The sequence below is a fragment of the Mustela erminea genome, chromosome X (genome assembly GCF_009829155.1).
Source record: "Mustela erminea isolate mMusErm1 chromosome X, mMusErm1.Pri, whole genome shotgun sequence".
Taxonomy (NCBI): Eukaryota; Metazoa; Chordata; class Mammalia; order Carnivora; family Mustelidae; genus Mustela; species Mustela erminea.
In genome coordinates, this window is record NC_045635.1 from 58,670,262 (window position 1) to 58,695,149 (window position 24,888).

General features: G+C 38.1%; 1 protein-coding gene and 1 long non-coding RNA gene across 3 annotated transcripts in view; one reads left to right on the top strand and one right to left on the bottom strand.

The window, feature by feature from the left end:
• Positions 1 to 24,888, bottom strand: part of TEX11 (testis expressed 11) — a 314,592-nt gene that overhangs the window by 93,412 nt on the left and 196,292 nt on the right. For both annotated transcript variants that reach the window (XM_032331343.1, XM_032331342.1), the window contains exons 18-23: positions 19,375 to 19,499; positions 16,614 to 16,699; positions 13,127 to 13,183; positions 9,984 to 10,024; positions 7,589 to 7,675; positions 52 to 122 (exon numbers count right to left, since the gene is read on the bottom strand). In XM_032331343.1, the coding sequence (XP_032187234.1) occupies positions 52 to 122; positions 7,589 to 7,675; positions 9,984 to 10,024; positions 13,127 to 13,183; positions 16,614 to 16,699; positions 19,375 to 19,499 (467 nt within the window). The remainder of the gene's footprint in view (positions 1 to 51; positions 123 to 7,588; positions 7,676 to 9,983; positions 10,025 to 13,126; positions 13,184 to 16,613; positions 16,700 to 19,374; positions 19,500 to 24,888) is intronic.
• On the top strand, positions 4,260 to 14,841 carry LOC116583277. The gene is made up of 3 exons (XR_004282668.1): positions 4,260 to 4,358; positions 10,977 to 10,987; positions 14,831 to 14,841. It is a non-coding gene; the product is annotated as an uncharacterized LOC116583277 (long non-coding RNA).

Below are 24,888 nucleotides of genomic sequence, written 5' to 3' on the forward strand. Positions count from 1 at the left end.
GTCTATCTTTGCTGTGGTCCATTCGTGAGATACTTACTAGAAGAGACTTACCTTATAAGAGAGGATGAAAAATTCTCTCATTGCCATTGGGTCTTTGCCACACTGCACAGCCAAGTTCCAAGCTGAAAGTTAATATGAAATGATAAGATTATGAAAATCTGTTTAATCTGTGCCATTATAATCTTTACTACCTACATTTTTTAATATTAATATACTAATGAGGAGTTTCTTGGGTTAAAAAAGCTAACTTTAGATTTTTAGAGAAATTTTTTCAGGTAAATTTAGAGACTTTTATAACTTCCAATCTTTGAATCTTGCCAGTAACTAATGGAGGTAGTGCTGATTTTTTTTAAAATAAAACCTGGGAACATAAAATACATTCTTTTTTTTAAAAGATTTTATTTATTTATTTGACAGAGATCACAAGTAGGCAGAGAGGCAGGCAGAGAGAGAGAGAGGGAAGCAGGCTCCCTGCCGAGCAGAGAGCCCGATGCAGGGCTCGATCCCAGGACTCTGGGACCATGACCCAAGCCAAAAGCAGAGGCCTTAACCCACTGAGCCACCCCAGCGCCCCCCATATAATACATTCTTAGTTGGAATAGATCCCTCTAAAAAATAAGGATCACCAAGGAGCTCACCACCAGAATTCATAAAAGTATGTTAAAATTCGACAAAGAGGTGGGGAGCTAAGATAGCAGCTTGCCTCATCCCTTGAACACAGTTAAATAACTAATCAAATGATTCTGAATACCTAAGAAATCGACCCGAGCACTGGCAGAACAAACTTCACAACCAGAGGGAGAGAAGAGTCCACACTGAGGAAGGCAGGATGTGAGTTGTGGTTTTAAGGAGAAATGGGTCATGGGTGCTGTGGAGGGGAGGGAGCCCTGGTTGTGGAGAAAGGCAAGAGACAGTGGAGCACACAGGGATATGCACAAGGTGAACACTTCCCCAAAGCTACTGGCTAGGAAAATGAGAGGGGCTGATTTTTTTGAGTTTTTGCCACCAGTGGGGCTCAAAGACTGGATATTTAGAGGTCCGTGGGCATGGCTGGGATAGAGCCATAAGGGCACTGCTGCACTCCTGGAAAGAAGGCAGGCAAGTAAACCTGGGGGAAGACAAGGCAATGTGAAGGTTGCCTCTGGCACATGGGGAGAGACTATGCACTCTTCTTGGAGCATATCTGTGAGAGGTCTCATTCTAGGAGTTGCCTCTCCAGGGACAAAAAAGCGAGCCAGCAGGTGCCATTTCCGCCCCCTAACCCCCCAGCATAGGCAGAGATACATGCTGAGGGCAGCTAACCAGAATGCTGGTTGTTTAGGTTGCTCTGCTCCGAATCCCACACCCTTGCACTCTGGGGCAGCTGCCCTTGGGGTCAAACCTGCATCACCCCCAACAGAGCAAGACTCTCCCCAGAAGACAAGAGCAGGTCCCTGCTACCCAGTTCGCTAAAGCTTGGAGTTTCAGTGGTTAGCACACTTGGCTAGGATAGAGCCCAAAGTGAACTGCACTGCTTCAGGCAGGCAATCAACCTGGAGACAGTGTGAAAAGAGCAATCTGAAAAATGCCTGTATATACAAGAGGAAACTATTCGCTCTTCTGGGAGTGACTCCCTCAGAACAGCAAGCACGGAAACCACACTCCAGGAAAAATGGAGCTGGCTGATGCCTTTCCCCTCCCGTGCTCCTCGGCATAAATGAACTTCAGGAAACAGAACAGCATCAACACTGGCTTCCTAAACTGCTAATACCAAGTCTTGGCCCCACTGTGCTCTGTTGGTACTGCCCTACTCTGGCAAGTGTGCCTCAATCCCAGGGTAGCAGGCCCCTTCCCTGGAAGGCCAGCAGAAACCTCTGCATGAACCTCAACCACCGACCAAAAAGTTTTGCAAGGCTTCTTCAGTTCTAGTAGAAGTAGCATCAGGTCTCATTTAACAAGCAGACCAGAGCCTGCCTAATTAAAACTCCCTACATGGGGTGCCTGGGTGGCTCAGTGGGTAAAAGCCTCTGCCTTCGGCTCAAGTCATGATCTCAGGGTCCTAGGATGGAGCCCCACATCGGGTTCTCTGCTCAGCAGGGAGCCTGCTTCCTTCTTTCTCTCTGCCTGCCTCTCTGCCTACTTGTGATCTCTGTCTGTCAAATAAATAAACTTTAAAAAACAAACAAACAAACAAACAACAACAAAACACTCCCTACACTCTGGCTAAGGTCCAAACACTGCCCGCTGCAGGCAAGGCATGTCTCTGCAGACAAATGACCTGAGGAATAAAGCACTCAAACCACAGCAACAGAGTGCACACAGCACATATAAGAGATGCTCCCTTTAGTGCCCAGGCCGTGAGCACTATGTGACCTCTTTTTCATACAGCCATTACTCTCAGGAGCAGGAACCATAACAGGCACACACAGAAGAAGAAAGAGACATAGACAAAATGCCAAGATGGAGGGATTCATCTCAAAAGAAAGAACAAGAAAAAAAAAGAAAGAACAAGAAAAGGTCATGGCTAGAGATATAATCGAGACAGATATAAGTCACATGCCTGATACAGAATTTAAAGCAACAATCATAAGGATACACACTGGGCTTGAAAAGAGCATGGAAGACTTCAGGAAGACCTTTATTGCAGAGATAAAAGTTAAAAAAACAATTAGACATGAAAAATGCAGTAATTAAGATTCAAAACCAACTGGATGTAACGATGACAAGGATGGAAGAAGCAAAGGAACAATTAAGTATAAAGAAGATAGAATAATAGAAAATAATGAAGCTGCACAAAAGACAGAAAGGGTAGTTATGGATCACGAGAATAGACTTAGGGAACTCAGTGATTCCATCAAATGTAATACCATTCATATCACAAGAGTCCCAAAAGAAGAAGAGAAGGAAAAGGAAGCAGGTTTATTCGAGGAAATCATAATTGAGACCCTCCCTAATCTGAGGGAAAAAACAGACATACCAATCCAGGAGACACAGAGAACTCCCATTAAGATCAATAAAAGCAGACCAATAGCAAGACATACTGTAATTAAATTTCAAAATGTGGTGATAAAGAAAAAAATTCTAAAAACAGCAAGACAAAAGAAGTTCTTAACTTTCAAGGGAAGACCCATAAGGTTAGCTGCAGATCTCTCCACGGAAACTTGGCAAGCCAGAAGGGAGTGCCATAATATATTCAACATGCAGAATGGGAAAAATCTGCAGCCAAGAATACTCTATCCAGCAAGGCTATCATTCAGAATAGAAGGAGAGAGAAAAAGTTTCCCAGACAAACAAAAACTAAAGGAGTTTGTGACCACTAAATCAGCCCTGCAAATAATATTAAAGGGTACTCTTTGAGTGGGAAAGAGAAATTTAAAAATGACAAAGACTAGAAAGGAACAAGCAAAATCTCCAGTAACAATGACAAAACAAGCAATAAAATGGCACTAAATACATATCTATCAATAATTACTGTGAATGTAAATGGACTAAATGTTCCAGTCAAAAGGTATAGGGCATCAGAAAGGATAAAAACACAAGTCCCATCTATATGCTACCTACAAGAGACTCATTTTAGACCTAAGGACCTGCAGATTGAAAGTGAGGGCATGGAGAAACATCTATCCTACTAAGGGATATTTTTAAAAAATGGGAGTATCGATATTTATATGAGACAAACTGGACTTTAAAACAAAGACTATAACAACAGACAAAGAAGGGTCCTATATAATAATAAAGGGGACAATCCAGCAAGAAGATGTGAGAAACAAACTGAAGGTTTTGGAGGGGAGGGGATGGGTGATGGGTGAGCCTGGTGGTGGGTATTAAGGAGGGCACATATTGCATGGAGCACTGGGTGTGGTGTATAAACAATGAATCTTGGAACACTGAAAAAAAATTAAATTTAATTAAAAAAAGAAGATCTAACAATTATAAATAGTTATGCAACCAAAATTTGGGCACCCAAATATATAAAAAATTACTAACAAATATAAAGGAATTCATTGGTAATAATACAATAATAGTAGGAGACTTTAATACCCCACTTATAGCAGTGGACAGACCATCTAAGCAGAAAATCAACAAGGAAACAATGGCTTTGAATGACACACTAGACCAGATGGACTTAACAAATATATTCAGAACATTTCATCCCAAAGCAGCAAAATACACATTCTTTTCAAGTGCACATGTGACAGTCTCCAGAGGAAATCACACACTAGGTCAAATCATGCCTCAACAAGTACAAAAAGATTGAGATCATAACTTGAATATTTTCTGACTATAACACTATTAAACTTGAAGTGAACCACAAGAAAAAACTGGGAAAGGCCACAAATACATGGAGGTTAAACAACATGCTACTAAAGAATGAATGGGTCAACCAGGTAACCAAATAAGAAATTAAAAAAATACATGGAAACACAATGGTTCAAAACCTTTGAGATACAGCAGAAGCGGTCCTCTGAGGGCAGTAGATAGCAATATAGGCCTACCTCAAGAAGAGAAATCTCAAATAAACATCCTATGTTTAAACCTATACTAGCTAGAAAAAGAACAACAAATGAAGCCTAAAGCCATCAGAAGAAGGGAAATAATAAAAATTAGAGCAGAAATAAACTATAAGGAAACTAAAAAAAAACAAACAGTAGAACAGATAAATGAAGGGGCATCTGGGTGGCACAGTCAGTTGGGTGTCCATTTCTTGGTTTTGGCTCAGGTCATAATCTCAGGGTCCTAAGATCAAGCCTCTTGTCTTTCCATGATTCCCTCTCTCCCTCTACCCCTCCCCTCTGCTGTGATCTCTCTCAAATAAATAAATAAATATTTAAAAACAAAAACAAGAACAGAGCAATGAAACCAGGTACTAGTTCTTGGGGAAAAAAAAACCAATAAAATTGATAAATCTCTAGTTGGATTTATCAAATAGAAAAGAGAAAGGACCCAAATAAAGAAAACCACAAATGAGAGAGGGCAAATAACAATCAACACCACAGAAATACAAACAATTGTAAGAGAATCTTATGAAAAATAATATGCCAACAAACTGGACAACTTAGAAAAACATGGATTAATTCCTAGAAACATATAAATTACCAAAACTGAAACAGGAAGAAATAGAAAATTTGAACAGACTGATAACGAGTAAAGAAACTGAATCAGTAATCAAAAATTTCCCAAACAAACAAAAGTCCTGGGCCAGATGGTTTCACAGGGAAATACTTAAACAAGAGCTAGCACCTATTCTTTTCAAACTGTTCCAAAAAATAGAAAAGGAAGGTGAACTTCCAAACTCATTCTATAAGGCCAGCATTACCCCAATTCCAAAACCAAACAAAAACTCTACTAAAAAATGAGTACTACAGGCCAATATCTCTCATGAACATGGAGAAGATCATCAGAACGTTAAAAACAGACCTGGCCTATGATCTAGCAACTGCACCACTAGGTATTTACCCGAAGAATACAGAAATACTGATTCAAAAGGCTACATGCACCCTGATGTTTTTATAGCAGCCTTTTCTACAACAGCCAAATTATGGAAACAGCCCAAATGTCCATCAACTGATGTACAGATAAAGATGTGGTATACAGGGGTGCCTGGGTGGCTCAGTGGGTTAAAGCCTCTGTCTTCGGCTCAGATCATGATCCCATGGTCCTGGGAACGAGCCTCACATTGGGCTCTCTGCTCGGTGGGGAGCCTGCTTCCCTCTCTCTCTCTCTGCCTGCCTCTCTGCCTACTTGTGATCTCTGACTGTCAAATAAATAAATAAAATCTTAAAAAAAAAGATGTGGTATATATACTCAGCCATAAAAAGAATGAAATCTTGCCATTTGCAACAATATGGATGGAGCTACAGAGTATTAGGCTAAGTGAAATAAGTCAGTCAGAGAAAGACAAATACATATGATTTCACTCATATGTGGAATTTAAAAAATAAAACAGATCAATACAAGAGGAAAAAAAGACAGGCAAACCAAGAAACGAGACTCCTAACTATAGAGAACAAACTGAGGATTGCTGGTGCTCAGGTGGGCAGGGGGATAGGTTAAACAGTGATGGGTATTAAGGAAGGCATTTGTGATGAACACTCGTTGTTGTATGTAAGTGATGAATCGCTGAATTCTACACCTGAAACTAATATTACATTATATCTTAGCTAACTGAAATTTAAATAAAAATTTGAAAAGAAAAAGAGTTCAGCAAAGAACAGGGTACCCTAGAATCAAAGGCTGAAAGAAATTGCTATATTCACATCTTCCACAGAGCACTGGAAGTCTCCATCTGGCAACATTAAGCATAATCTTCACATTGGAAAATTAAAATTAAAATTCAGTAAAAGAAGTATTGGAAAATAACTTTTCAAAATTCCAAAAGATCGAAGTCATTAAACCTTTCTACAGTTTAAATGCGTGTTACTTTCAATTAGTTGCGTAAGTTTCTGAGAAGCCAGATTGCTGAGTTTATTCCATTTTCTCCTAGCTTAGAGTCCAAGTAAACCCCATAAAGCAGAAGAAAGATTCACGAAAACCAGTCTGCCTTGTGACATTGCTGCTTAATTGCTCCTGATTACTTATCACTGTAATAACTGCCTCCACAATTTTTATACTTGATCTCAGCCAAAAGGCCGAGAAGCAATTGCCTCTACAATTTTTAAGTGTTTTTACTGAAATTAAGCCTAATAAAGTAAATTACACATCTTATAATTGGTTAGCTTGATGAATTTTCAAAGTGAATATAATGATGTAACCAATCCAAATCAACACAGACCTTGATCATTACCAAAAACTCAGAAGCAACCCAACCACCCCTATTCAAGTCCAACTCCCTTCAAGGGAAACCACTATCTTCAGTTCTAATATCATAAATTAAAATTTTGCCTGCTTTTTTATCACATATAAATGAAATCAATGTCTGACTTTTGTTCAACATTATGTTTGTGAGATTCATCCAATTTGTTGCATGTAGTTTACTTTTTGTTTTTATTTTTTTATGTAATCTCTATGGCCAACATGGGGCTCAAACTCATGACTCATAACTCAGAGATCAAGAGTTGCATGTTGTACTTACTGAGCCAGCCAGGTATCCCATAGATAGTTTATTCTTGATGAATCAAATTTAGAGATTTAGGCATTCTATATTAAATTTAAGAGCATAGCCTTGGGGACCTGCAGTTGTAAGTCCTCATTTTTATCTGGGACCTACTATGTCCCAGGTACATACATGGTTTTGTTTAAAATACTTACTAGCCCTATGAAGTATGTATAATTGTTCTCCTTTAATAAATAATGAAACTGAGATTAAGGAAGTTATCCTTATACCCACATCTACACATAAAAGAGCCAGAATTTGGGGCATCTGGGTGGCTCAGTTGGCTGGGTGTCCAGCTCTCGGTTTCAGCTCATGTTGTGATCTCAGAGTCATGAGATCAGGCCCCATGCGCAGTGGGGAGTCTGCTTGTCCCTTTCCCTTTCCTCCTCCCCCAGCTCGCTCGCTCTCTCTCAAATAAATAAATGAAATCTTCTAAAAAAAACCCCGTAATTTGAATCCACCTATGTCTGATTCTACCACCACCCAGTTTCCCATAGCTACAGAATATCCTCTTACCTATTTTTCGAAACCAATGAGCTTCATTAGCCCTTGAATCTGAAGTTGAGCCCTCTCCATTGAAAGACTGGGAGAGTTTCAGGAGTGCTGCATTGAACAGAAAGATTTTATAGTGAGGTCTTCTACTTCATACTCTAGCAAAATTATTACTACTGCCTTAAAAATAGTCACACATGAGTTTGAAATTAGAAAGTTCTTTTTGTTTATGTATGTGCATGGGTACATACCAAAAAGTAATTAAAATGACACAAAGCATTACCAAAGCTCCAAGAAGCAGTTAACTCAAACTCTGGTGGGGAAAAACACATCTTTGGAGAGATTTAAAATTTTACCTAATCATTCACCACCTGAGGCAGAAAGACAGGATTTACACGTAAGGAAATAAAAGAATAAGAACAATCATTAAAAAGACTGAAATGCAACATGGGGGCTTAAGTGGGTAGGAGAAGAATCAATGAAACAAGATGGGATTGGGAGGGAGACAAACCATAAGTGACTCTTAATCTCACAAAACAAACTGAGGGTTGCTGGGGGGAGAGGGTTTGGGAGAAGGGGGTGGGATTATGGACATTGGAGAGGGTATGTGCTTTGGTGAGTGCTGTGAAGTATGTAAACCTGGTGATTCACAGACCTGTACCCCTGGGGATAAAAATATATGTTTATAAAAAATAAAAAATTAAAAAAAAAAGACTGAAATGGAGGGGTGCCTGGGTGGCTCAGTGGGTTAAAAGCCTCTGCCTTCATCTCAGGTCATGATCCCAGGGTCCTGGGATCAAGCCCCGCACTGGGCTCTCTGCTTGGTGGGGAGCCTGCTTCCCCCTCTCTCTCTGCCTGCCTCTCTGCCCACTTGTGATCTCTGTCAAATAAATAAATAAAATCTTAAAAAAAAAAAGACTGAAATGGAGATTGAGAACTGGGAGAGTATTGATAGGCTGCTGTAATACTTATTGAGCTCCCACAGCAAGCACACCAAAGAACCAGAACATGCTATCATCATCACAAGACATTTATTACAAATCCATATACCCTTCTCAAAGGTAAGAATACCAAACAGCCAAGTTTGAAAACATCGGTTTCTTTTTCTAAGATTTTTAAAAAGATTTTATTTATTTATTTGACAGAGATCACAAGTAGGCAGAGAGGCAGGCAGAGAGAGGGGGAAGCAGGCTTCCCGCTGAGCAGAGAGCCTGATGTGGGGCTCAATCCCAGGACCCTGAGATCATGACCTGAGCTGAAGGTAGAGGCTTAACCCACTGAGCCACCCAGGTGCCCCTTTTTCTAAGATTTTATTTGGCAGACAGAGAGAGACAGCAAGAGAGGGAACACAAGCAGGGGAAGTGGGAAAGAGAGAAGCAGGCTTCCTGCCGATCAAGGAGCCCGGTGCAGGGCTCAATCCCAAGACCCCAGGATCTTGACCTGAGCTGAAGGTGCACACTTAATGACTGAACCACCCAGGCGCCCCTGGGTTTCTAAAAGCCTTGGTTTCTAAACCACTTTGTTATATTTAACATCTTAGTGATAGGTATTTGAGGTGTAAAATTGAACTAGTGAATAAAGAGAAGAGAATTTCTAAGATGTTCTGGACACAAGGAAGTAGGTACTTGGGTAGTGGAAATAGGAAGAGCTATTAGGCAAAAGTGACACTGGCTAAGAAAGCACAGCGTTGGAAAAAAGAAATTGATGTAGCTAGGAGGTTAGCTTAAAGTGAAGAGGGAGGAGTTATTAGTAGATAGAGGAGATGACACAGCCTTGGGTAGTTTGATAAACAAGTTTCCAAAATAATAAACTAAACTATCTGAATCTGATTCAGAGGGCATGAAAATTAACAGGGTGCACAGCATTTTTATTTGTCTTGATCCTTTTTCACCTGTTCTATTCTTAGGTTAGGATCAAGTAGCAATAAGGACAGACAGAAAGGACAGAAGGAAAGAAGGAACTCTCTTTAAAATAAATTGGAATATGGGATGCCTGGGTGGCTCAGTGGGTTAAGCCTCTGCCTTCGGCTCAGGTCATGATCTCAGGGTCCTGGGACTGAGCCCTGCATGGAGCTCTCTGCTCAGCAGGGAGCCTGCTTCCTTTCTCTGCTTGCCTCTCTTGTCTGCTTGTGATCTCTCTGTCAAATAAATAAATAAAATCTTTAAATAAAATAAGGCAAAATAAAATAAAATAAACTGGAATGAAAGGAGAGAAGAAATCACATTTGGAAATGAATGTTAGTGATGACAAACTTTCCTCTGCTTGTGAATAAAGAAACCAAAGTAGACTTCTATGGCAAACATTAATAAAAGCATGAAGCTTAACTCAAACATGAAGTCTGTCTGAGTCATGTACCTGGAGAATTTAATAGAGGACAGAGGGAAGACGAAGGACTGAAAATAACCAAGACGGTATTTACCTGTATTCAAGCAAGTCAAAAGTCTATCCATTTCTTTCTTTCTAAAAAATAAAGAAAAGAGTATTTTCCTACTGTTCCATTCCAAAGCTTTACTACAAAAAAGTACCAAAATGAGACCCCAAGAGAGCTATGCAAAGATAATGCAAAATTGTGAATTTCACTGTTCAAGGTTCCAACCTATCATTTCAACCCTATTTTTCACTACAGGATACTGTTCCTCATTCCCCAGTGTTCTCACATTTTTTCTGTCTTCCCCTTCTACTCTTACTCTGAGTAAAGGATTTCAATGGCTGAGGGTCACTGAATTTGAAAGCAGAGGGTGATTTTTGTGATTTTCAAGCTTTTTCTTTTTTGAAGAAGGGAATTAGAACCCTTGTTTCAAATAAACTTTAATGAAAATCTAATATACAAGAAAATATGTAAGTTTAGCTACTCTGTCTGAACCAGTGGTGGGTAGAGGCCTAGAGCCTCATTTTCCTGGAAGTTCCTGAGGCAGTGCCACAGAATTTCCAGGGTTCTGAGATATATTTCAAAAACCACTTATCCAGTCCAGACTCTTCATTTTATAGATGAGGAAACAGATCTGGAAATGGAGGATGATGTGTCTAATATCATGTAATTAATGACAATTCCAGGACTACTACACAGGTCTCTTGACCCTTTGTCAAATTTCTTTAGGGGGTATATAAATTTTAATGGAGGAAAACATGTCACTTTACTGAACAAAGGAATGAATATGGAAGTACTGGCAAGCTCAACTAAGGAAGTTAAGAGGAAGTAGAGTATACTATTAGACTGGAATTATCATGAGGAGCTCTAGTATTACATAATAAAGACCATGCTTCAGGAAAAGTAGAGCTTTCTCATACATAAATATTAGAAGTCTGGTTTACTTAAAATAACTTCTTAAAGTAAACTTCACTGATGTGAGTTTCAGCTGATCTAAAGTTGACATCCTCACTTATTTAATTCAGTGACTATAAAATAAATAAGGGTCCATTAACGTAAATACATAGTATAAAATAAGAATGAGGACCTGGATAGGGATGTATATATAGTCTATTTAAAAGCCAAACTGCTTTAAAAAATTTTTAGCACGGGAGTTGTTATAACACTTAGGTAGATACTGCTAAATGAAAACCATCAGTTTTTTAGAAGAGAAAGGAACTTTAAAAATTACCCAGTCTAGCTTTTTTATTTAACAGATGAAAAAAAATAAAGCTTAGGTAAGTTAAAATAAGTTGTTGTCTAAGATGAACTGGAGTTAGTGAAATAACTGAAACTGGAACTCAATTCTCAGACTCTTCCACTGAATGGGCTTTTTTTAAAAAATAATCTTTGTTAAATAAGGTGCTGACTGTTATCTGAAAACACTGCTAGCAGATGTTCTTTATGACTATATTTATTATAAAATAATAAAGATCTATTTTTAAACTATTCTGTAATTTAAGTTTACCATTAATTTAAACAGGATTCCTTTCCCCATTTCCAAATTGGTTTTAATGAATAAGGTTTGACTATATGTCACAATTACATGGAATATGAAGCACTTAAGACCAGTACTAAAAGTCTTCTTGTAAATAACTAATTGATACTCAGCTACTTAAATAAACTGAGTGACTATTATATGTCAGAACTGTCCTAGGTTTCAGAGATACAATATAAATATAAATAGTTCTAGTCCTCAAAGAAATCTTATAATCTATTAGCTATGTTTGATTTCTGAGTTTCTTTTCTTTTTTAAAAATTTTAAATGACTTTTTAAAGTTTTGAAAATTGCAGTATAGTTGACACATAATGTAACACTAGTTTCAAGTATGCAACACCGTGACTAGACAGGTCTACACATTATGCCATGTTCACCACAACTGTAGATGCCATCAGTCTTTTACAATACCAATGTATTTTTAAACTTTTTATTGTGGAAAATTTCCAAGATGTTTCTATGTTAACAGACAAGTGCATCCACATGTACCCATTACCCAGCTTCAGTAATTATTAAACTCATCATCAATCTTGTTTCAATTCTACCTCCACCCATTCCTTTCCCTTCCCTATTATTTTGAAGCCAATTACAGACTTCCTATCATTTCATCCATAAATATTTTAGGATGTATCACTAAAAGAGAAAGATTCTTTAACAAAACATAACCACACTATCATATGTCTAAAAATTAATGTCTTAATATCATCAAATATTTGGCCATTATTAAGACTGAAGATTTTTTCAATATCTTTTTTTAGTTTTTTGTATTCCCTTCTAATATAGTCATAGAGTCTGTCAAGAAGAGGCAAAATTTATGCTTGGGTAAAATTTGTGTCATGAAAAAAGTTAATTCATCAGTCCAATATTATCTTGGTCACAGATTATTTCCCAAAGAATTTAGCTGAAGAAATGTATTGCCTCTGGGTACAAATTATATATAAAGCAAAAGCAAAATAAGAGATACTCTATTATACAGTTTCTATCTAAATAGAGAATACAGAGATGAGCGATTACTTCTCTGAAACTTATCCCTAATCAAGACCTGCAATAGAGTTTTCTTTCAAATCATTAGGAGGTAGTGAATTTTGTGAATTAGAAATTGGTGACCTAATTCTTCCACCGAGTGTTAAGTTCTTGATGTCTTATGCCATAGAAACTCTGAGCAGAAAGATATTTGAGTACTCCTGGCTGAGCTGATACAGATTCACAATCAGTGAGCTGACCAGGTTATATGTTTCTGTGGCAAAGTAAGAAATATAACTATATACGTCTCATGTTAAGAAAGGGGGAAATAGATGCAATACAATAGTAAATCATACCTAACATTACTGAGGGCTTAGTAAGTGCTTGGCACTCTTCTAAGTGTTTTCATGTATTTACTCATTGAGTCATCACAGCAACCCTGTGAGGTAGGTACTATTCTATTCTTGTTTTACAGATGGGGAAATAAAAGCCCAGGTTACACATCCAGTAAGAGGTAGAGCCAGGATATGAACCCAGAAAGACTGGCCCCAGAGCCTATATTGATCTTACTATACTGGACATCTCTCAACATAAGGTTTATATTAGAAGTTACATATAATTATTCTAATGGAATCATTATTATTATTCTAATAATAATTATTCTAATGGAATAATTTCTGTTGAAATAACTTACTTGCTTTCAGATTCTGGCATCTGAGAAACTCTTGGGAGAACTAGACGAAACAAACACCTGTATGATAAAGTAATACAAAAACTGATGCTTAGGAAAAACCATGTGAAAGAGTATTTACCACCTTATTAATCTTGATTACCCCAGGAGGCAGAAGTGAGAAAAGAGAGGGTAAGGAGGAGACTAATTTTATTTTACTTACAGATCTTTGTATTGTTTTAATGATTGTAATGAAAACATGCAAATTTTGTAAGTTGGGGAGAGTAATTTAAGAAAACCATTTAAAAGCAAAAGTTCTGTTTATGAAAAATTCTTAAATAGTTCCACTGTTTATATATCACTGCTCCAAATCACCTGCTAGAACATCAGATATGAAGTACAAATCTTAATGTTTCTTAAGGAGCCTGGAGCTGGCCTTTGGGTACCATGTAAACTAGAACGACTATTCTTTCAAGGGGACCTGACAGCATGATGAACTAACAAAATAAGGTAGCTTATAAAGTTTTAAACGTTAAAAATCTTCTTTAAAATACCATCTATCCTGAATGATTTTAGATACTTAACTGACTGAAGGAATGTAAGTAACTCAAGACTCCTCTGATAGTTATTTCTGTGACTCCATTCCTTTTCAAATGTAGTTGACCAGGGATGCCTGGGTGGCTCAGTTGGTTAAGCAGCTGCCTTCGGCTCAGGTCATGATCCCAGCGTCCTGGGATCAAGTCCCACATCGGGCTCCTTGCTCGGCAGGGAGCCTGCTTCTCCCTCTGCCTCTGCCTGCCTCTCTGTCTGCCTGTGCTCGCTCGCTCTCCCTCTCTCTCTCTGACAAATAAATAAAATCTTTAAAAAAAAATGTAGTTGACCAATAGGAAAACCACTATAGAACCCTTCTGGTTTCTGACTTTGCCAATGACATATTCTCAGTTACATTAGAAGCTATCATGCCCTAACCTCATCCTCTATCTTACTACTGTATGTAAAAGTTCCCTTTTGATAAACCATTTTCCCTCACAGAAAGAGAAAAGGGGGAAAAATCAAATTCAACTGATGTCTTTTTTTTAAAAGATTATTTGAGAGTGCATGCGTGCGTGTAGAGCAGTGGGGAGGGACAGAAGGAGAGGGAGAAACAGACTCCCTGCTGACCAGGGAGCCCAAAGAGGAGTTTGATTCCAGGGCCCTGAGATCATGACCTGAGCCAAAAGCAGATTAACTGACTGGCACTCCCAACTGATATCTTTTTTTTTTTTAACTTTAAGCATCCCTATCAAATTTCCAGAGACATTTTTCACAGAAATAGAAAAAAAAAATCCTAAAATTCATATGGAAACACAAAATACCCTGAACAGCTAAAGCAACCTTGAGAAAGAAGTATAAAAAAGCTGGAGACATCACACTTCCTGGTTTCAAACTATACTACAAAGCTATAGGAATCAAAATAGCATGGTGCCAGCACACAAAAAGAACAGAATAGAGAGCCTAGAAATAAACCCACGTATAAACCATGTATAGACCATGTTAACTAATATTTGAGAAGAGAGCCAAGAATATTCAGTGGGGGGAAAGACAGTCTTTTCAATAAATGTTGTTGGTAAAACTGGATATTCACATGCAAAAAAAAAAGAAATGGGGCCACCACATTTCACTACTCACAAAAATCAACTTGAAATGGATTAAACACTTAACACCTGAAACCAGTAAACCTCCTGAAAGAAATCATAGAGGAAAAGCTCTTTGACAATGACTTTTTGGACAGGACACCCAAAGCACAAGCAAAAGTGGGCAAGTGGGATGGCATCAAACCACAAAGCTTCTGTATAGCAAATGAAACAAAATGAAAAGGCAACCTACAGAATAGGAGAAAATACAAACCATGTATCTGATAAGGGGTTACTATACAAAACAAATAAGGAGCATATACAGCTCAGAAAACAAATAGAAATAAATAAAACAAAATAGAAATAATCTGATTTAAAAATGGCCAAAGGACTTGAATAGATATTTTTCCAAAGAAGACATGCATGGTCAACAAATACATCTTTTCAGAAGCTGAACATCACTAATCATCAGGGAAATGTAAATCAAGACCACAAAGAGGCATCACCTTACACCTGTTAGAATGGCCAGTATCAAAAAGACAGATAAGTTTTGGTGAGGATGTGGAAAAGAGGAAAACCTTTGACATCCTTGGTAGAAACAGAAATTGGTACATTAGAAAATAGTATGGAGGTTCCTCAAAAATTAAAAACAGAACTACCATATGATCCAGCAATCCCACTTTTGGGAATAGATCCAAAGGAAAGAAATCACTATCTCGAAAAGCTACCTGAACCCTCATGTTCACTGCAGCATTATTCATAATAGCCAAGACATGGAAACAACCTAAGTATCCACTGAGAGATGAATAGCTAAAGAAAAATGTGATATGTACACACACACACACACGAATATTTTTTAAAGATTTTTATTTATTTAATTGACTGACAGAGACACAGTGAGAGAGGGAACAGAAGCAAGGGGAGTGGGAGAGGGAGAAGCAGGCTTCCCGCCAAGCAGGGAGCCTGATGTGGGGCTCGATCCCAGGACCCCGGGATCATGACCTGAGCTGAAGGCAGCCGCTTAATGATCGAGCCACCCAGGCACCCCACAAAGGAGTATCTTTTTAAAATTTATTTATTTGAGGGAGAGAGAGAGAGAGAGAGTGAGTGCAGGGAGGAGCAGAGGGAGAGAAGAGAGTCTCAAGCAGACTCCACACCCAGCACAGGGCCTGATGTGGGTCTTGATCTCATGACCCTGAGATCATTACCTGAGCCCAAATCAAGAGTCAGACACTTAACTGACTGAGCCACCCAGGTACCCCACCCCCACAGGAATATTATTTAGCCACAGAAAAGAAGGAAATCCTGCCCTTTGTGACAACATGGATGGACTTTGAGAGCCTTGTACTAAGTGAAAAGACAAAGAAAGACAAATACTATACTATCTCACTTATGTGATGAACCTTTTTTAAAAAAAGTGAAAAACACAGAAACAGAGTAGAATGGTGTTTGCTAGGAGCTGGGTATGGAAGAAGTGGGGAAATGTTGGTTAAAGGGTACAAACTTCATATTATAAGATGTATAACTTGGGGATCTAATGTAGAGCATGGTGACTATAGTTAATAAGACTGTATTATATATTTGAAAGCTGCGAAGAAACTAAATCTTAAATGTTCTTACCACACACAAAGAAACTGTAATTTCATGAGGTGCTAAATATGTCGACTAATTTTGTTGTGCCAATCATTTCATAATATATGCATGTTTCAAGTCATCAGGTTATACACCTTAAATTTATATGTTATATGTCAACTGTATCTCAAAAAAGCTTGGAAAAAATTTAAAGTAATAGTTGGTATAGTAGGCCTGATCACATCACATCAGTACTATTTTGACAAAGTTTATAGACCCAGAGTAACAGGAAATTCTTTCACATCTACAGGATGTGAATCACTTACTTTAAAGCTGTAAGGACTTGTTGCGGGTCTTCTGAATATCGAGCTAAATATTCCAAAGCTTTTCCTGCCACAATTTGTTGTCCATTCTAAAAACGACAAATAAATTACAACTCAAAGTGGTACTTACAAAATGTTACCTGTATTCCTGTCCCCTAAGGACAAGAAAAAAATCTGAACTTGTTCATTTTATATTATCCAAAGAGCCAATGCAAGATGATAGAATGAAGAAACAACTCATTGACAAAAACAGAACAGGTTCATATTGGCCTCAGAAATCCACTCCTCCCTACCATAAATATTTAGACTGGCCAACACTGCCATGAACCCACTAAGACTAATCTTATTGTGATCTTTATCCCTGTTCATTGGCAGTAACCAAAAGAACCCCAGACCTTCATTTCTAGTACCTGAATCCCCATAAAGCTCTATAAACCCCTCTTTTTGCATTTCTCCCCAACTCCCCCAACCTTTCCACATATGCTTTCTGAAGTTCATTCGTTATTATCAAAATCTTCTCTGTGAGCAACCCCTTCCCTGAAAGTTCCCTCAACATTCTTTCTGTAATGGAAATCTAGAGGATTTCCAAGGATACTGCTTCCAAAGATGCCCTCTGAAGTAGTGATTTTTCTCTCATTTCCCTTCTACTCGTAGAACTGGAGATGGAGTAGGCAGCGTTTTTGTTCTTCATTGCTGTTTTAAAAATTATTCTCCCTTTCCCAACCCCCAAATCCCTAGCTTTGAATTTCCTGCAATCAGACTATAACACCCACCAATTCATTGTGCTGATCTACCAGCTTTCTGGCCATTTCTTCCCATTTCTTGATGACTTATCTACTGCACAGTTATTTTCTCAAAAAACTATTCCTGTCTTAGTTTTTGGCACTTTCAATATATAGATAGATGATCCTCCTAATATTCTAGTTTCTTAGTTCCTTGATTTCTACTCTATCTTAGCTGTTAACTAACACAGTCATTGACTGTACCCTTTCATTACTATTGTCTTCTCATGAATTTGTTGGCCGTCTCTAAGTTTTCTTTGAAGAAATGTCTGTTCGTGTCTTCTGCCCATTTTTAAACTGGATTATTTTTGGGGGGGGTGTTGAAGTTGTGTTGGTTCTTTATATATTTTCGATACTGCCCATTTATTGGCTATTTCATTTGCAAATATCTTCTTCTATTCAGTACATTGTCTTTTATGTTTGTTGATTATTTCCTTCACTGTGGAGAAGCTTTTTATTTTGATGTAGACACAATAGTTTATTATTATTTCCCTTGCCTCAGGAGACATATCTAGAAAACTGCTGCTATGGCTGATGTCAGAGAAATTACTGCCTGTGGTCTCTTCTAGGATTTTTAAAAGTTCAAGTCTCACATTTTGGTCTTTAATCCATTTTGAGTTTATTTTTGTGTATGGTGTAAAAAAGTGATTCCGTTTCATTCTTTTGCATGTAAGTGTCCAGTTTCCCCCAGCACCATTTGCTGAACAGACTGTCTTTTTCCGATTGCATATTCTCTCCTCCTTTGTTGAAAATTAATTGACCATATAATTATGTGTGTATTTCTGGGTTTTCTATTCTGTTCTACTGATCTCTGTGTTGGACTCTGTCATCACTAGTGGTTGCAAACCTACCATACTCCCAGTCAGGGCTGGGACTAGGGTAACCTAAGTGATGTAAGTGAGGCTCTTAAGGTACAAAATTTAAGGAGGCACTCACACTTAGGGTCACACAAGAACCAACTCTGCACTTGCATGACTCAGAAAGTGGGTGCTTCCTTAAGTGCCTCACTTCCTCACCCTGGTCCTGCACCCTGCTCTGTTTTATGTATTCCACTCTCTGACCACCTTTCTAATTCTCTCCCTTCTGTTACTCCAGCAATCCTTCAACTACACTTAGACCTCCAATTCATTCATGCTATGAATTTTTCACGTCCCTCATCCCTTTGATATCCTCCTCCATGACCAGTTTAAATTCCATGGGGATTAACAATAATCACTTCCTTTTTTCTGATTTTCCTACTACTACTCCTTTGCTTCATTGTATTCATCTGGCAAAACCATGAACCTGGTTAAATCCAACTTTCTACTCACTTTTGTGCCTATATATCCATGCAGCTAAAAGTGGCTGGATAAAGACCTGTACAACTATTTCTTTTATTTTAAAACTTCATCAAATACTTACTGGGCAAGCATCCCACACTAGCATGTCATTCACTTTCTTGCTTTCCTGCATCATTAGTTTATACCTTACCCATCTTCTCAAACTCCCCAACATCTCCTCTTCCATTCTCACTTCTGGTGATGACCTTGTTTCCTACTTTGTTGAAAAAACTGAAGCTGTCAGGAAAAAAAGCCTTCCAGATTCCCACTACCACATTTATTCATATACCAGGAACTACACCACATACTCTTAACTTCTCAACTGCTATCATAGATACCATTTTCTTTCCTAAAGCCAGTCCCAGAATTTATACACTTGTGTCCATCACCTCTTACCTATTTAAGGACATCGCTCTAATAATTCTCTTTTCTCTCTCACACACATTGTCAACTTTTAATTCTCTTACTAGGTCATTTCCATCAGCATATAAGCACTCTCATTCATCCCATCTCAAATAAACCAACAAACCTCTGATCCTACTTCTTCCACCAACTTCTGGCCAGTTTCTTTTCTTTGTAGCAAACTCCTCTAAAGAGTTCCATTAATTGTCTCTCGAAATGGAAAAGAGGTAAAAATCTTGTGGATAAATACATAAGAATTACCTCTAGAGCAAACTGGGCAGCTAAACTGAGAAGCATGACAGGTGACTCTCTATCTAGAAGTAGCTCATTCTCCTCTGGAACTTCACGTATTAATAACTTCTCTAATGTGGTAATTGCCCGCAAAGCTGAAAAAGAAGGAAACAATTTAAAAAATGAGATACTCTTATCAAAGATAATAGTTATATATGATTAATTTTACCACAGTGATTTTGGAACTCATTTTAAGGGCACCGATATCTTTTCTTTTATTAAGTTCAATTAGCCAACATATAGTATATTATTAGTTTGATGCAGTGTTCAAAGAGCACTAGTATCTTTAAAATATTAGTTAATTTTCATAAAGTCATCTAAATTGCTAAACAGTCAAGGAGGACTTGAATGTCAAAAAAGTGCCCAACTGAGCAATTCACCTCTGTGAATTTATCCCATGGATATACTTGCAAAAGAGAACAAAAACATACAAATATGTTTACCCAGCAATTTTTTTTTAATTTTTTATTTTTTATAAACATATATTTTTATCCCCAGGGGTACAGGTCTGTGAATCACCAGGTTTACACACTTCGCAGCACTCAACAAAGCACATACCCTCCCCAATGTTTATAATCCCACCCCCTTCTCCCAAACCCTCTCCCCCCAGCAACCCTCAGTTTGTTTTGTGGGATTAAGAGTCACTTATGGTTTGTCTCCCTCCCAATCCCATCTTGTTTCATTGATTCTTCTCCTACCCACTTAAGCCCCCATGTTGCATCACCACTTCCTCATATCAGGGAGATCATATGATAGCTGTCTTTCTCTGCTTGACTTATTTCACTAAGCATGATACGCTCTAGTTCCATCCATGTTGTCGCATATGGCAAGATTTCATTTCTTTTGATGGCTGCATAGTATTCCATTGTGTATATATACCACATCTTCTTGATCCATTCATCTGTTGATGGACATCTAGGTTCTTTCCATAGTTTGGCTATTGTGGACATTGCTGCTATAAACATTCGGGTGCACGTGCCCCTTTGGATCACTATGTTTGTATCTTCAGGGTAAATACCCAGTAGTGCAATTGCTGGGTCATAGGGCAGTTCTATTTTCAACATTTTGAGGAACCTCCATGCTGTTTTCCAGAGTGGCTGCACCAGCCTGCATCCCCACCAACAGTGTAGGAGGGTTCCCCTTTCTCCGCATCCTCGCCAGCATCTGTCATTTCCTGACTTGTTGATTTTAGCCATTCTGACTGGTGTGAGGTGATATCTCATTGTGGTTTTGATTTGTATTTCCCTGATGCCGAGTGATATGGAGCACTTTTTCATGTGTCTGTTGACCATCTGGATGTCTTCTTTGCAGAAATGTCTGTTCATGTCCTCTGCCCATTTCTTGATTGGATTATTTGTTCTTTGGGTGTTGAGTTGCTAAGTTCTTTATAGATTCTGGACACTAGTCCTTTATCTGATATGTCGTTTGCAAATATCTTCTCCCATTCTGTCATTTGTCTTTTGATTTTGTTAACTGTTTCCTTTGCTATGCAAAAGCTTTTGATCTTGATGAAATCCCAATAGTTCATTTTTGCCCTTGCTTCCCTTGCCTTTGGCGTTGGTTCCTAGGAACATGTTGCTGCGGCTGAGGTCGAAGAGGTTGCTGCCTGTGTTCTCCTCAAGGATTTTGATGGATTCCTTTCTCACATTGAGGTCCTTCATCCATTTTGAGTCTATTTTTGTGTGTGGTGTAAGGAAATGGTCCAATTTCATTTTTCTGCATGTGGCTGTCCAATTTTCCCAGCACCATTTATTGAAGAGGCTGTCTTTTTTCCATTGGACAGTCTTTCCTGCTTTGTCGAAGATTAGTTGACTGTAGAGTTGAGGGTCTATTTCTGGGCTCTCTATTCTGTTCCATTGATCTATGTGTCTGTTTTTGTGCCAGTACCATGCTGTCTTGATGATGACAGCTTTGTAATAGAGCTTGAAGTCGGGAATTGTGATGCCACCAACGTTGGCTTTCTTTTTCAATATCCCTTTGGCTATTCAAGGTCTTTTCTGGTTCCATATAAATTTTAGAATTATTTGTTCCATTTCTTTGAAAAAGATGGATAGTACTTTGATAGGAATTACATTAAATGTGTAGATTGCTTTAGGTAGCATAGACATTTTCACAATATTTATTCTTCCAATCCAGGAGCATGGAACATTTTTCCATTTCTTTGTGTCTTCCTCAATTTCTTTCATGAGTACTTTATAGTTTTCTGAGTATAGATTCTGTGTCTCTTTGGTTAGGTTTATTCCTAGGTATCTTATGGTTTTGGGTGCAATTGTAAATGGGATTGATTCCTTAATTTCTCTTTCTTCTGTCTTGCTGTTGGTGTAGAGAAATGCAACTGATTTCTGTGCATTGATTTTATATCCTGACACTTTACTGAATTCCTGTACAAGTTCTAGCAGTTTTGGAGTGGAGTCTTTTGGGTTTTCCACATATAGTATCATATCATCTGCGAAGAGTGATAATTTGACTTCTTCTTTGCCGATTTGGATGCCTTTAATTTCCTTTTGTTGTGTGATTGCTGAGGCTAGGACGTCTAGTACTATGTTGAATAGCAGTGGTGATAATGGACATCCCTGCCGTGTTCCTGACCTTAGAGGAAAAGCTTTCAGTTTTTCTCCATTGAGAATGATATTTGTGGTGGGTTTTTCATAGATGGCTTTGATGATATTGAGGTATGTGCCCTCTATCCCTACACTTTGAAGAGTTTTGATCAGGAAGGGATGCTGTACTTTGTCAAATGCTTTTTCAGCATCTATTGAGAGTATCATATGGTTCTTGTTCTTTCTTTTATTGATGTGTTATATCACATTGACTGATTTGCGGATGTTGAACCAACCTTGCAGCCCTGGAATAAATCCCACTTGGTCGTGGTGAATAATCCTTTTAATGTACTGTTGAATCCTATTGGCTAGTATTTTGTTGAGTATTTTCGCATCTGTGTTCATCAAGGATATTGGTCTATAGCTCTCTTTTTGATGGGATCCTTGTCTGGTTTGGGGATCAAGGTGATGCTGGCCTCATAAAATTGAGTTTGGAAGTTTTCCTTCCATTTCTATTTTTTGGAACAGTTTCAGGAGAATAGGAATTAGTTCTTCTTTAAATGTTTGGTAGAATTCCCCCAGGAAGCCGTCTGGCCCTGGGCTTTTGTTTGTTTGGAGATTTTAAATGACTGTTTCAATCTCCTTACTGGTTATGGGTCTGTTCAGGCTTTCTATTTCTTCCTGGTTCAGTTGTGGTAGTTTATATGTTTCTAGGAATGCATCCATTTCTTCCAGATTGTCAAATTTGTTGGCGTAGAGTTGCTCATAGTATGTTCTTATAATAGTTTGTATTTCTTTAGTGTTAGTTGAGATCTCTCCTCTTTCATTCATGATTTTATTTATTTGGGTCCTTTCTCTTTTCTTTTTGCTAAGTCGGGCCAGGGGTTTATCAATCTTATTAATTCTTTCAAAGAACCAGCTCCTAGTTTCATTGATTTGCTCTATTGTCTTTTTGGTTTCTATTTCATTGATTTCTGCTCTGATCTTTATGATTTCTCTTCTCCTGCTTGGCTTAGGGTTTCTTTCTTGTTCTTTCTCTAGCTCCTTTAGGTGTAGGGTTAGGTTATGTACCTGAGACCTTTCTTGTTTCTTGAGAAAGGCTTGTACCGCTATATATTTTCCTCTCAGTACTGCCTTTGTTGTGTCCCACAGTTACCCAGCAATTTTTAAAGAGTACAGTATAGAACCAACGTAAAGTCCATCAATAATCGATGGGCTAAATACATTGTGGTACATTCATAAAAGGGACTCTAAAATGGAATGAAACTTAAAAATGAATAGTGGCATTCCATTCCATTATGTATCTTAAAGACAGACTACAATAAGTTAAATGTATACACTATAGAACTTAAGTTAACAATTAAAATAAGAAAAAAAGAGAGCTAATAAGCCAAAAGGTGAGATAAATATAATCATAAAAAATACTCAATCCATCCAGATGGCCAACAGACACATGAAAAAGTGCTCCATATCACTCGGCATCAAGGAAATACAAATCAAAACCACAATGAGATATCACCTCACACCAGTCAGAATGGCTAAAATCAACAAGTCAGGAAATGAAAGATGCTGGCGAGGATGCGGAGAAAGGGGAACCCTCCTACACTGTTGGTGGGGATGCAAGCTGGTGCAGCCACTCTGGAAAACAGCATGGAGGTTCCTCAAAATGTTGAAAATAGAACTGCCCTATGACCCAGCAATTGCACTACTGGGTATTTACCCTAAAGATACAAACGTAGTGATCCAAAGGGGCACGTGCACCCGAATGTTTATAGCAGCAATGTCCACAATAGCCAAACTATGGAAAGAACCTAGATGTCCATCAACAGATGAATGGATCAAGAAGATGTGGTATATATACACAATGGAATACTATGCAGCCATCAAAAGAAATGAAATCTTGCCATTTGCGACAACATGGATGGAACTAGAGCGTATCATGCTTAGCGAAATAAGTCAAGCAGAGAAAGACAACTATCATATGATCTCCCTGATATGAGGAAGTGGTGATGCAACATGGGGGCTTAAGTGGGTAGAAGAAGAATCAATGAAACAAGATGGAATTGGGAGGGAGACAAACCATAAGTGACTCTTAATCCCACAAAACAAACTGAGGGTTGCTGCGGGGAGGGGGTTGGGAGAAGGGGGTGGGATTATGGACACTGGGGAGGGTATGTGCTTTGGTGAGTGCTGTGAAGTATGTAAACCTGGTGATTCACAGACCTGTACCCCTGGGGATAAAAATGTATGTTTATAAAAAATAAAAAATTAAAAAAAAATACTCAATCCAAAAGAAAGTAGATAAAAAGAAAAATGGTGACAATGAAGAGATGAGACAAACAGAAGACAAATAAAAAGGTGCTAAATTTAAACCTAGCCACATCAATAATCATGTTAAAGATAAATGGTCTAGATGACCCAAGTAAAAGGCAGATAGTCACACTGAATAAAAGAAATCAACTTTCAGTTATATGCTACCTACAAGAAACACACTTAAAATATAAAGACAAGATTAGGGAAAAGAAAACGCATGCGATAATATAACTATGTTAAAGGTAATCAAAAGAAAGCTGGAGAGACTATATTAATATCAGACAAAATGGATTTCAGAGCAAAGAATATTACATAACAAGGTTAATTCATGATGATAAAGGAATTAATTCATTGTGAGAATATAACAATCTTAAATGTTTATGCACCTTATAACAAAATTTCAAAACACAACAAGGAGCAAAACCTTAAAGAACTGCAAGGAAAAATTAACAAATCCACAATTACAGTCTAAGATTTCAGTACCTTCTCTTAGTAATAGACAGAACAAGTAGTAAATCAGCAAGGATGTAGTACACTTTACACAATTAATCAACCTGACCTGAATAACATTTACAGGACACTCAAACGCCAGTAAAAGATACATTTTTCTCAGGTACATATAGAACACTTA